A 14209-nucleotide genomic window follows, 5' to 3' on the forward strand; every position below is an offset into this window, starting at 1 on the left:
AACAGCCATTCCAGACTGTTTAACAATCCCAGGGATGATAAATCTTAACATATTCTACTTATATCCATTAATGTCTTAACAAAACTGAGGTGGTTTAAAGGTAATCTGCCCTTCAAGGCAAGCTGGGTGGACTAAATAAATTCCAAACCCTCTCTTCATAAGATGGGCTGACCTACCATAAGACGATAAGCTGATCAAAACAGTGAACTTTCCCAGATAGATGAAAGCTAAAAGATTTTGTATCCTTAAAATACAAAAATAGCTCTGGATGACAGAAAAATACAGGAAGAATGAAGAAAACGAAAGGAAAAAGAAACTCTACTTCCTAGTTCTGTCCTGGAAGAAAACAAGTCATAACAAAATAAGTGCTTGGGGTTTTATTCTTTAATAAAACAGATCAGTCCAACAGTTCCAAGGTACAAACTTAACCAGTTTTGAACTAATCAAGGACAACGGCACAGAACTCAGTCCTTCCGCAGAGGCACAGTCTCCTCCCTGATGCCCTCCTTGGTCACGATGCAGATCCTGAGTGCGTCCCCAGTGTACACATCCCTCTCGGCAGCAGAAATGAAGACGTCTTTCACAAGCCGCATGGCTCTGTCCAAGGACAGTGGGACATGCTCCACATTCTGCATGTTCTTAAAACCAACCTGGTAGGACAGAAACCTCGGATGAGGCATCATGTGACCACACAAAGGCAGTCCAGTCTCCCCCAAAGCTTTCACACGTCTCAGGGTTCAAAACGAGTACCTCACACAAACTTCAAATGTCCCTCAACTGAAATATTTCCAGACCTGGCTGAATTACACGTACCTAACACCTGACCAATATCCACCGAGACAAAGCCCCTGCTCTTGAGAAGCACACAGCAGAGGCGTGAACATATGTAAGCCAACTATCGTTACAGAATCTACTGAAACTAAGAAGAAAATAGAGCCAGGAGAGCCCCAAGCTGTCCTAACTAAATCTCCTGGGAGAAGAAAACAAAGGCTTCAACAGAAAATACATCTAAGTAGAGGAGTGCTAAAGGATAAATGAGTTCAAGGATGGAGTAACATTCCAGATGGAGGCTGTGGTATCTCCAAAGGGATGGAGATGGGAAGGCACATCACTTCAAGGATCTGAATGGAATATGGAGCGACAGGAGATGAGGCAGATAAGCGATAAGCAGAAGTAACTACATACTACGCAACGAATTTTAGACAAGCAAGGAGGATGAAATAGGGAAGTAAGCTTGGAGGCAAAAAGGATGTTAGGAAATAAACACAGTGATCCAGGCAAGATGCCATGCAAGCCTGAATGTAGCCAGCAGTAACAGAAAAGGGGGCAAATTAAAAATATACTTGGAAATTAGAATACAAAACGAGGTGACACAGAAACGGTGAGACTGGGGGAGAAATGCATTTTCATGATTTCAGGTAAAAATGGCAAGAGGAGAACCAAAAACACGGACCAACCATTGTAGACAGAAGCGCCTTCAAAGCCGTGAGAACAGGGAAGAAGCTGGAGCCGTGGAAGGGAGGGGTGGCAGGAGAACCAGTGGAACAGACAAGAAGGCTGGGTGGGGCAAATCAGCCCAGCAAACTCAGCAGCGAGTTACAAGAAAGCGTTGACTCCCGCACTCCCCCAGGCTGGTGAAGAGAACGCAGAGGAGGGACTTCGTGCTAATGCCACCGCCCCCTGGACGCAGTCTTATTACCTGGTTGTCAAGCAGGGGCTGCAGCATGGCACTGGCTGAGCCTCCAGCCTTGAAGGAGTCTCTCTGGTAAGAACCCACGGGATCAAAACTGTACACAGCTCCCTTCCCTTGAAGAAGAAAACAGTCTCCATAAGGATGCATCTTGACCACATTCCCAAATCGTGGTAAAAATAAATCTACTCAAAATGTGATACAAAATGACTATCAACTTGGCTAAAATTTCAGAATTAGTGCAGTCTGCCCTTCCCCTCCCCTCCCCTCAGAATGCACTCGGAGGCCCACCTGCCCACTCCTGTCCACTAAGGCGTTTGCCACCAGGAGCGTCATGCTCTCTTCAAGCTACCGTCACCGATTACCACGCCGTGGCTCCCACTATGTATGTGGTCTCAACAGGTTCACTAGTTAACAATCACAGGTCCTGCTCTAAGTTCTGCACCAAACTCCTCACAACATTCCTAAAAATCTAACTGGTGTAGTTGCAGTATAGACACAAGTGTAAGATTTCCCTGGTGCTAAACGTGAGAAGCATGAAAAACTTACTGTGTACTTTTAAACTAATAGTAAGCACACTCTTTAGCATCAGCACCATAAAAAAGCAATTTAATTAAGAAGCAATTCCAGGGACTTCCCTGGAATTCTCTGGCGCAATGGTTAAGAATCTGCCTGCCAATGCAGGGGACATGGGTTCAATCCCTGCTCCGGGAAGATCCCACATGCCACAGAGCAACTAAGCCTGAGCACCACAACTACTGAGCCTGCGCACTAGAGCCTGCGAGCCACAATTACTGAAGCCCACGTGCCTAGAGCCCGTGCTCCGCCACAAGAGAAGCCACCGCAATGAGAAGCCCGCGCACCGCAACGAAGAGTAGCCCCCGCTCGCCGCAACTAGAGAAAAAGTACGTACCCTATGACCCAGTAATAATTTCACTTACAGAATTAAGATTTACCTACAAGTAATGCTTACATAAACACACAAAGCAATATGTACAAGATCATTTCTGTATCTCTTACAGAGCAAAAATTTACAAGCAACCAAATCCATTAGCAGAAAATGGTATGTCAACATAGCAATGTGCAGACTAGGAAGAGGAGGACAGGTCTGTGGGACACATCCATAGGACAATGTAAAATAAAGAGCTCTGTGCTATGTAGAGTACAGTCCTATTTTTGTTTAAAGGCATTGAGTAAACTACACACATTTATATATACACACAAAAACATATGGAAAGATGAATAAGTAAACTGTAGTTATTCATCTTTGTGGGATTACAGACAAGAAAAGAAGGGAATCACTTTATATGCTCTGGTATTGAGTTTATTACAAAGAATACATGTCACTAACTTTTAAAAAGGCCTTTTAAAACAACTGTGTTCTGAGTGTGAGAAATCACGGATCATTTATAAGGTATGACTTAAAAGTGATACAACTGATTTTTAAAACACAGTATGCCATAACTGAAACACTCCAGTAGTTACCCTGGGAGATGTGAGATAAGGACAATCTTACTACCATGGACAACTGCCAACGTTAGCTGTGTGTATTTTTCCCACCACAGAATTACGGAGATATAACTGTAACCCTAACCCGGCTGAGGAGGCAGCACCTGAAAGAGCCTGGAGAAGTGCTCTCCTGGGAGCAGGCTTAGAACAAGAAACAAGGTCACAGCAAGCAAGGCCACTAACTTCAACACATAAAGGAGCGCTATGAGGTATAAAGCCAAAAGAACAACCGTATCGCTCATGAGGCCAATAGGCCACAAGTAAAATGAGGCTCAAAAGATTTACCCAAGGGTAAACCAATCTCAGAAAACCACACACACCAGCTTTGAGGAAAACAAAAGAGTGGAATATACCCAAGACCACAGCTTCAAAGACTCCCTTAGAAAAAGCAAGAGACATCTGTAACATGAGTGCAGAAGGCATGAATCTTGGCTATAAGTATAAAGGGATTTTCCTCATCAAAATAATTCTTGGGGCTTCCCTGGTGGCACAGTGGTTGAGAGTCCGCCTGCCAGTGCAGGGGACACGGGTTCGTGCCCCAAGTGCGATGATTTCAAAGTAAAAAATAAAATAAAACCAGACAAGTCCTAGAAAAAAACACAGGTAAACCTTTGATGGGGAAGGCGTTTCTAACAAAGATAAGACACTCAATACCATAAAGAAAAGACTGACAGATTTGTATGAAAGTCAGGAACTTCTGTATAGCTCAAGACACATCCCAAAAGGTCAGAGACCAAGAACGCTCGTGCACGGCATCTGCCACACACGTTACACAGGGTTAACACAGTTGTTCTTATAAATCAGTAAGAAAAAGATTGACCTGCGAATAAGGGAATAAGCAAAGATTAAGACATGGGTCAGTCTCCAAAGAAATGCAAAGGGCAATAAACACGAAGACACCCAACCTCTACAAACAAAAAATACATATAAATTAAAACAACAAAGTATTTACTAGGCAAAGACCTAGAATGTGTTAAAATTCTAAGACTGGTTAGGATGCGAAAACAGAACCAAAAAAACCCAAAACAAAAGAAGGTACTCACACCCCTGCTGGTGGAGTGCAGGAGGACTGTTTCTGAAGGGCACGCCCATGGTGTCAGCAGGATGCAAACATAGATATTCTCTGACCCAGAAGCTCGACTTCTAGGAATTTTTTCCAGGGAGATAAGCTGGGTCGGAGAAATACACAAAATTGTATGTACAGGAGTTGTCATATCGTTTATATTAAGAAAACTGGAAACAACCTAAATAATCCTCAGAGGACTGGTGGGGAAACTATGGTGCCGCCCTATCCCATGTCAGCCTGGAATCAGTATGCATGCCTTTATCCACCAGCATAAAGCTACCTCAGTGATAATACATCCACTGGACAGTCTCAGAAAAACGTATAAACTACATCCTACTTATGTAGTGTACAAGCACGTATGCACACCAAGATATCTAAAAGCATGTTCACTAGAAGTTGAATAGTAATTATCTCTAGGGACAGGCTTTGGGGGATTACTACTTTTATCTTTGTATCTTCCAGTACTATTTGACTTCTGTAAGCATTATTGTTTTCATTACAGAAAAACTAAAGCCCTCATTAACTTGGGGAAAATTTTTTACAAGAGGGCATGATTGCAACTGGAGAGGTAAGGGCACAGAGGTCAAAGTAGATAGCTGTCGACTGTGTGCTAAAGTCAGCTGCTGACCCAGTGTCCTGAGGGTCTCCATAGGAACAGAGCCCCACTTCCACCAACACAAAAGACAGGAAATAAAATCTCAAAACAGGGACTTCAAAAAAAAAAAAAAAAAAAAAACAGGGACTCCCCGGGTGGCTTGTTGGTCAAGACCCCGCCTGCCAATGCAGGGGACACGGGTTCAAGCCCTGGTCCGGGAAGAACCCACATGCCGTGGAGCAACTAAGCCTGTGTGCCACAACTACTGAACCTGCGCTCTAGAGCCCACAAGCCACAGCTACTGAAGCCCGCGCACCTACAGCCCGTGCTCCGCCACAAGAGAAGACAACGCAATGAGAAGCCCGCGCACCGCAACCAAGAGTAGCCCCTGCTCCTTGCGCACAACAATGAAGACCCAAGGCAGCCAAAAAAAAAAAAAGTCTCAAAACTTCAGCAGAGGCTCTGGACTTGGAGGCACCAGGCTTAAGCATAGACAGGGTAAAAGGCAGGTACAAAAACAGAAGTGTTAAATGGAGAGCTGATGTGCTCCTTCAGTGCAGACCTTTATGACCAAATTTTGATTATCAATCTTTAGTACAAATGGACGGCCAAAATTCAAAAGAAATTTGAAGGAAGCCTCCAATGTAGAAGGCAGCAGCCAAAAATAAACAAGATGAAGAAAGCAATCTGAGGGCTTCCCTGGTGGCACAGTAAAGAATCTGCCTGCCAATGAAGGGGACAGGGGTTCAATCCCTGGCCCGGGAAGATCTCTTCCCACATGCCGTGGAGCAACTAAACCCGTGCGCCACCACTACTGAGCCTGCGCTCTAGAGCCCGCGAGCCACAACTACTGAGCCCGAGTGCTACAGCTACTGAAGCCTGCACGCCTAGAGCTCGTGCTCCACAACAAGAGAAGCCACAACAATGAGAAGCCCACGCACCACAATGAAGAGCAGGCCCCCACTCGCTGCAACTAGAGAAAGCCCACGCTCAGCAGCGAAGACCCAATGCAGCCAAAAATAAAAACAAATAAATAAAATTTTAAAAAAGGAATAAATTGTCTCAGTGGGTGTATACATATTCCAAACTTATCAAATTATGCATTAAAAAAAAGCAATTGGGGCTTCCCTGGTGGCACAGTGGTTGAGAGTCCGCCTGCCGATGCAGGGGGACACGGGTTCGTGACTCGGTCTGGGAAGATCCCACATGCTGCGGAGCGGCTGGGCCCGTGAGCCATGGTTGCTGAGCCTGTGCGTCCGGAGCCTGTGCTCCACAACGGGAGAGGCCACAACAATGAGAGGCCGGCGCACGGCAAAAAAAAAAAAAAAAGCAGTTGGAGAAAATGCAGAGAACACAAGAAAACTTCAAAGAAGTACAAAAAAAAAATCTAGCAGTAACAGGACACTAAAAATAAAGGAGCTAACAAAGAAAAAGCTCTTGGAAATTAATGATGGCAAAAATAGAAAGCTCAGTAAAGAATGAGGCATTGAAGTTGAGGAAATCTTCAGAGCAGAACAAAAAAATAAACAGGTGGACAACATGCAGGGGAAAAAATGAGAAACTATGGATCATAACCCAGGTGGCTGTGGAGAAGGCAGGGTTGGGAGAGGAGGAGGAAAGTAGAGGAGACAAAATAAATGAGCCAAGACTCTGGGCAAGGAGCCTCGCTGGAACCTTTCAGAACACCAGGATAAAGAAAAGACTCAAAAAACAAGGACTCAAAAAGGTCTCCTGATTCCTTTCTTCAGAAATTTCTCTAGAGATGCACACCACCAAACAAGGAAATAAACCAAGAAAGAGGAAAGCACGGGTGAAAGAGCTGAAGGCTGTCCTGGGAAACAGAAAAAGGCGGCAAAGGACTGCTTTACTACACACATAAATTCCTCTAAGGAATCAAATCTAATCAAACCAGACAAGATTAGAGGGGGAAAAAAAGGTTAGAAATGCCTGAGAATACCACCAAAACAAGCTAGTGTAATCTCCTGGAAATCAAAGAAGAGGGCTGTGAAGTCAAGCAAATCCAAGCCTTAGCTCTGCCGTTCAGCACACACGAGGTTTCTCCAATCAGTCTGATGCTCAGAAAAACTCAAAGGACGTTGTCTGGGCTGCTGAAATTCAATGGTAGCTATTATTAATATTGTTAAAATCTGAATTTATTAACCTGACATTCAAGTCAGACATAACTGAAGTCAAAAAAGGCACCAGAAGTGTCCAGCATGCTGGGTAAGGCAAGCTAACCTGTGGCTAGAATTTAATTACCCAGGTTAAGTGTAATTAATTTCTATGCACCATTTCTGTGCTTTATATTTTCTCTTCGTTTTCAAGCAAGTTTGAAAGCCTGAAAAAACTGTGTCAACCTAATTTGTCTACATATAAACCATGGTAGGTAAAATGATCGGAATGCTCCCAGAGGTCACATACAGGGGCAGAGGTGAGAGAGAGAGAGGGAGAACAAAGAAAAAACCCATGGAAGAGGAATGGACAGGAGTAAAAACGAGAGAGGAGATGAGAAGAACCTGACTCCATCCTACCCAGAAACCTTCCCTCTCAGAAAGATAGACTCGTTTCAATGATACCCAAGACATTTCTGTAACTCCTTTTTACACTGGACTACTCTAAAAGGCAGCGCAGACCTGTCCTGGGGACTGTATTTGATTTCTGGAAGCAACTAAAAGTCAATTCAAATCAGACCTGGTGAAAAACACTGCTGCCCTTGGATCCATGCTTTGGATCAAAAACAGCATGGAAATGTCAAGTAATGATGCTGATTTTCACTGGCCCTCCTGGTATGACTCTGACAGAAAATCCAAGAGGGATTTTAAAAATTATCCAAAAATACTGGTGGAAATGCACTTCTTTAACACATTACTTTCATAAAAACCTTTTGAAGTATGTTTGTCTTACTTAGAATCATACTTAGGTCAAGCTTCTCGAAGTCAGGTTTCTTTCTGTAAGATTAAAATGCTAAATATACTATCAAATTCATGCAAGATCTTGAGAAAATAGTAAAACAACTGACTGCCCAACATTCACTTAATACACCACTTCCTGTGTGTCTCTGGATAATCATTTATTTCCCTTTTAGCTTCAGTTTCTTTCTTTCTTCTTTTGCAGTACGCGGGCCTCTCACTGTTGTGGCCTCTCCCGTTGCGGAGCACAGGCTCCGGACGTGCAGGCTCAGCGGCCATGGCTCACGGGCCCAGCCGCTCTGCGGCATGTGGGATCTTCCCGGACCGGGGCATGAACCTGTGTCCCCTGCATCAGCAGGCGGACTCTCAACCACTGCGCCACCAGGGAAGCCCTAGCTTCAGTTTCTTTACTGCTTTAATTATGAGAAAATGAAGTTGCTGGGCAAGAGGGTATCCGGTTCTTTTCAACTCTGGTTTGAAACCTACACACATCTAAGAAATGCCACCCCATTCATCACCCAGAAAGAAAACATCCTACCTTCTTCATCGAGTCCCCCGATGATGTTGTACACATAGTAGGGAAAAAAGCGCCTAGAATACAGGATTGTAGACAGCATTGCAGCAATCGCCCCTGTCGTCATGGCCTTATTATTGGAATGTTTGTACATCTGCAATTATTAACAAAAATAACAGGCATGTAGAGGCAGAATATATTAAAGACTAGAACAATGAACAGTAAATTGAAAAGAATGAAAGCCTATCTTGGTGAAATGGGAAAGGATACCTGTTTCTTTCATGATCAAACAACATAATACTACTAAAATAAAATACTTCATTATGTTCTATCATTTTTGGGGGCTACAAACACTTCTATCGGAAAGAATGCTAAGTTTGCCCTCAGCTCTTTGGTTTAAAGACTACTTTCCATGCCATCCTTATCCCAGGCACTGCTAACTCAAGAGCAAATATATACAAACAGAGCATATGAGGCGACCTGGAGAGGATGTTCCAAATCCAGCTCTCCACTCTGCAAACAGACAGTGGTCAGGAAAGTCCATGGGCCAAATTCAGACCACCACTTGTTTCTATAGTTTTATTGGAACACAGTCTCGTTCATTCATTACATATTGTCTGTCTGCTTTTGCACAAGGGCAGAGTTGAACAGTTGCCACAGAAACCAAATGGCTCATAAAGCTGAAGATATCTGCTATGCTAACTCCTGATCAGACTCAGACGTAAGTCCGTCTCTTTGCAGAGTAGGTACCTGTGAGGTGCGAGGGCAGCGGCCTTACTGTGTGTGAATACAGCACAGTGGTCTTGACCCTTAGAGCATCTACCATGGAGAACAGAAGTACCCCAAACAGCATCTTATACAGTGATTGCCAATCTCAGATTTACTACATCCTTAGGAATCCCAAATTATCCAATAAAATAAATTTAAGTTCACCAATTTGTCAGCTACATAGCAAACATCTCTAAAGAGAAACCTAAGAAGTACTATAAAATCAAACAATGACAAATACTGAAGAAAGATGAGAAATGAGCTACTTGGATAAATCAGTGTATAGAAACATTTTTTCCACGGTTATAAAGAAAATTCTTCATTTCATTTCATTTCAAAACCGAGCACCAACATTTAATCACCTCACCATTTACACAATAATATATGAAAGAAAAATTTCAAGGACTGTACACTGAGTTGAACTCACTGTTGCTTGTTTTATTTTATTAACAACTCTCCATGTCATGTTTATTTTTGTCCTCTAAATGCCATTTATAAAATATGCATTAGGAATCATACAAATACATCAACAAATATAAGTCACTAAAGCTTTCAATATAAATAGGTTTTAAATAAATGTTAGCAATTGATAAATAGTAAATGAAATCATTTCTACACATTCAAAAAGCAAGTATCAGTTAAACAAATTCATTACATACTCCAGTGACATCACACATAATCTTAAAGGTTATTCACAAATAGGCAAAACAGAACGCGACCAACCCGGCTCACTTTTTCATGTACCAGCTGGACTTAACCAACTACTAAATTAAAAATTATGACACGTAGCCTACAAAATTAAATAAGAAAATTAACAGCATATAATATTGACACTGTAAATATCAGCAGTTTAAAAAATGTCAGCAGGCTGCAACTGATTAAGAGACAGAGCTACATTTCTGAATACTGACATATGGTGACTGAGAATCCTACTCCAACCCTATACTGTTATCAACTAAGAAGAGAGTAGTTACTGGTTATTATTACAGATAAAATCCATTTTAGTACAGTCCAAATTACACCTATCCTATTCTCCCTGAAACTACTTGCAGCAAACACTGCTAATACACACAGGCGATGATCAAAATCCAGACAGGCCTCTGCTTTCATCAAGTCAGCATTCCTTTGTTCTTTATGCCTCCCCAGCTCCCACAAAAGACATGCAGGCAATGTCAGCCCTTTAAAAACTGTAAAACAGGTTAGTCTGTCTCGTTCTCTTACTTCTTCCGAATACCACCCTTTTCGTCTCTTCCACCCTCATCCACCTTGCATCAAATCTCCTTCCTCAGCTAGCTGTCAACTAAAGCCTGTTGAGGGGCAGGTGACAATGGCGCAGGTTGTGCCTCTGGTCCAAACAGCTGGTTTGTTCCTTCTTCTCCTGCTCTTGCTAACAGTGCAGTGCTATAAAGAGAGCATGTCAGCTGGCGGTGCTCCAGACCAAGCTTCGGTCTAAAAGCTTGCCTCCTCTGCAGAAATTGATTTGTTTCATTTCTGAGGGAAGAGTGTCTTCAGAAGAAACCCCTCCCAGTCTGCCTCAAAAAAGGTAGACAATCCTTTACTTTATACTGTACATATATTTTAACAAAAGGAACTTGCTGTAGTTTCATACTGTGCTACTTTGATGATGCTGCATTAACACTATCATTTCACTTCCAGGATAGGTGAGTTTCACCTGCTAGACGTCTAGCTCTTCTGCAGCTATTCTGAGCAAGTCATGATGTATATGCTTAAAAGAACCTAAAGGACTGTTATTAGCTTTCAATAGTGCAGACATATACAAAGGCATCTACCTTTAGTCTTGCTTCAATAATCTTTGTCAGGGTAAGACAGTCTCCATGAAAACCGCTACATCCAATGACTGTTTTGTCTGTTCTGTAAAAAAAAACACATTTCAGGAAACTGAGTTGGTTTGACAGTAGAGGAAGACATGTCTTGGGTAATTTTAAATTGAAAACTCCCATTCCCATTATTCACCAAATGGTAATGGGACAACTATTTAGTTAGCTCTTTTTGGGGGGAGGCGGGGGGGGTTGGGAGGTCCTGTATCCCAACATCTCACTCAAAAGAATAAATGAAACTATGAATGGACTAAGGAAAATATGACTGAATTTTTTTACAACCTTAGGTTGAGTTGTGAGCAGCTAGTTTAGCTCACAACTCAAGCCAATTTACATATGATACAACCCAATGTCCACACAGAAAAGCTTTATAAATTTTATTACATAAAAAATTAAAACTTCTATAAAAATACAATGAACAAAGTTTTAAAAAAGAACCAAGAGCGCCGTTGCCCAGGTTCAATCCCTGGTCGGGGAACTGAGATCCCATAAGCCACTCGGCATAGCCAAAAAGAAAAAAAAAAAGAACTAAGGAAATATATTTGTAGTACATACAACCAAGTCTAATTTTAATTTCCTTATTCTACAAAGGGTTCCTAAAAATATGGAAAGCATTAACAGCACAATGGCTCATGGGGATGTAATACACAGCATAGTGACTACAGTTAATAAGCCTGTGTTGCGTATTTAAAAGTTGCTAAGAGAGTAGATCTTAGAAGTTCTCACCACAAGGAAACAAATGTCGTAACTATGTGTGGTAACAGATATTAACCAGACTAATTGTGATCATTTTGCAATATATACAAATACAGAATCATTATGTTGTATACCTGAAACTATTATATGTCAATTATACCTCAATTAAAAAAAAAACACAATGGAAAGATGGGTAACTTATATGAAAGTCACATAAAAAGAGACACAAGTCACCATAAACATATAAAAGAACCTCCATGCCAATCAGAAATTCAAATCTAAATAAGAGATGATTTCAATCTATTAGACTAATAATGCCTAATGCTGGTGACGTTGTGGAAAATGTGTACTCTCAGATACTGGCAAAGAGGATACACTGATGCAAGTTTTTAGAAGGCTCGTTTGACAGTATCTAGTAGAAATTTAAATGCACACCATTTTCACCCAATAATTCCACTGCCAGAAATTCATCCAGTCAATATACTTATGCAAGTTTGCAAAGATATACTCTGGGTTCACTTGTGTGTAAGTATACGTATTATTTTAATGGCTCTCCAAAACAAAACAAACAAAAACAACCCAAATGCCCACCAGAGGGAAACTGGTAAAATTTTGGTACATCTATGTCTCAAAAATTAATTCCCAAGTCTTGACATGTATAAGGAAACACAAACCAATCTCATCAAGAGAGAATCAGCAGAGGCCACACGATACCCTTCCTTTCAGAAATATAAGAATGACTCATACAAAACATACGTGTCCAGCTGGGGAGACCACTGGCACCTCCAGGGGCACCACCAGCATTTCCTGATCCACCCCTATACCCAACCTCACTGCACTGAGCCTAAGACCCCCAGTACACCATAAGGCTTCACTGCCTATACTACTAAGAAGAGTTGACAGTACCAAGAGGGTAGGACAAAATCTGAGCTTCAAAATGCTTTTGCCAAATATCCAGGTACATAAATGAAGAGGAGTTTTTATGCAAAGAATAAAGAGGAAATGTAAGTCTCAAACAGGTGGGGAAGAGGCAGACTTGGCTCTAGGTCAGCCCCAAAGGGCATGGGATCAGAGGCACACAGGCAATTCAACTGCATGTATTGTCTAGTGCAAAACATGCGTGACAGGAACACATTAACGTTCTGTCTCTATATACCTGAAGAATCTCATTAAAAAAAAATGGGTATTCATTTAGGTAGCACACAAACTAAAACAGAACATTACAAAGATGAGCAGAATCTTGCACAAGGATAATATATATAAAATTACGTATTTAAATTTTATTTACGACGTTACTACTTTCAAATTATAAAAGTTACAACTTAGAAGAAAAAATTATAGCATGGGTACAGTACAAATCAAAGAAGAGAAAGGGGTATCAAAAGACAGAAGAGGACAGAAAGGGAACTGGGAAGATGAAGACAAGGTTACTGTTCTTTAGGTTAAGATGTGGGCTAGCTCATGCCCTGCAGCACCGCAAGGCCCACCCAAAGGACCCGAACCTCATCAGTCCACTCCTGCTACAATTCAAGGTTAAGACCATCTTGTGGACTAACGTAGGCGTAACCACCACTTTTAACTGTGTCTAAAAATGTTAAATACAAACCACTGCTAACATGCAAGATGCATTTAGGTAATTTATGCAGACTTTCTTCCCCTGTACACATGACTTTATTTTCTTATGTTTTAGAAAAAATATAAGCACCCCATTAAAACTGTGAACCATGGATACAACTGCTTACGATATGGTTAAATTGAATGTTTCAGGTTATTTTCTTTTTTAAGGTGCAGATTAAAAAAAAATTCAACGTATTAATGGATGCATAGAAGGATGAAAGTACGTATGATAAAGTAATAATAAAATACTGATAAGATCTAGGTGATAGTATGAGTGTTCACTACAAAATTATCCTACCTTTGTCGTATATTTGAAATTTTTCATAAGATGTTGAAGTAAAAAATATTTAAGTTACCAAAAACACTGTTGGTACCCAGATATGGCAAATATCATGAAGACTACATACTGAATTATTAGAAAACAATTTCCTAACAAAAATGCAAGCTAAGCTCCAAACAGGCAATTTAAAAATTCATGAAACAAGTCATTTAGAAGTTAAATCTCCTGCAGCATTAAATCATCACAAGATGCTGAGAATATGCCCTTAGAAATATTTACTTACAATTTGTAACATTTGGGGCTGTCCCGTGTGTGAATTGAAAACCCCTCACTCAATCGGGTGTCAGAAGCAACAATTGAAAAATCTTCTCCAGCAATTGCCAATACAGTACTGAGGGGAAAAGAAAGACAAAAGAGAAAATTAATGAATTCTTCTGGATGGTAATAACACCTTTCCCAAAATGAGAATGCTCCACAGCATATAGTGGGATAAAATATACTAGATGTAAGCAAGTGCAGGATTCAGATGGCAGAGGAAAGATAAGGGGAAAGGATCCCTGGCTACAAGTCACCTGGGAAAAAATATTAAGTACTTTATAAAAAACACAAGCCTCAATCAGAGCAAAGGTTCCTTAGCAGAAGGTAACAGAAACAAATCACTAAATTATCACCATCATCAAAAAATTAACATCTACCGATACTATAAAACAGCCAAAGGCCATGGCCC

General features: G+C 41.2%; 1 protein-coding gene across 1 annotated transcript in view; it reads right to left on the bottom strand.

The window, feature by feature from the left end:
- Nucleotides 1-362: 362 nt before the first annotated feature.
- Nucleotides 363-14209, bottom strand: part of PSMB1 (proteasome 20S subunit beta 1) — an 18188-nt gene continuing 4341 nt past the window's right edge. Inside the window, exons 3-7 of the mRNA XM_024744921.1 lie at nucleotides 13766-13873; nucleotides 10842-10923; nucleotides 8308-8437; nucleotides 1700-1806; nucleotides 363-650 (exon numbers count right to left, since the gene is read on the bottom strand). Coding sequence (XP_024600689.1) covers nucleotides 465-650; nucleotides 1700-1806; nucleotides 8308-8437; nucleotides 10842-10923; nucleotides 13766-13873 — 613 coding nt within the window. The 3' untranslated portion in view covers nucleotides 363-464. The remainder of the gene's footprint in view (nucleotides 651-1699; nucleotides 1807-8307; nucleotides 8438-10841; nucleotides 10924-13765; nucleotides 13874-14209) is intronic.

The sequence above is a fragment of the Neophocaena asiaeorientalis genome, unplaced genomic scaffold, assembly GCF_003031525.2.
Source record: "Neophocaena asiaeorientalis asiaeorientalis breed wild unplaced genomic scaffold, Neophocaena_asiaeorientalis_V1.1 scaffold649, whole genome shotgun sequence".
Lineage (NCBI taxonomy): Eukaryota > Metazoa > Chordata > Mammalia > Artiodactyla > Phocoenidae > Neophocaena > Neophocaena asiaeorientalis.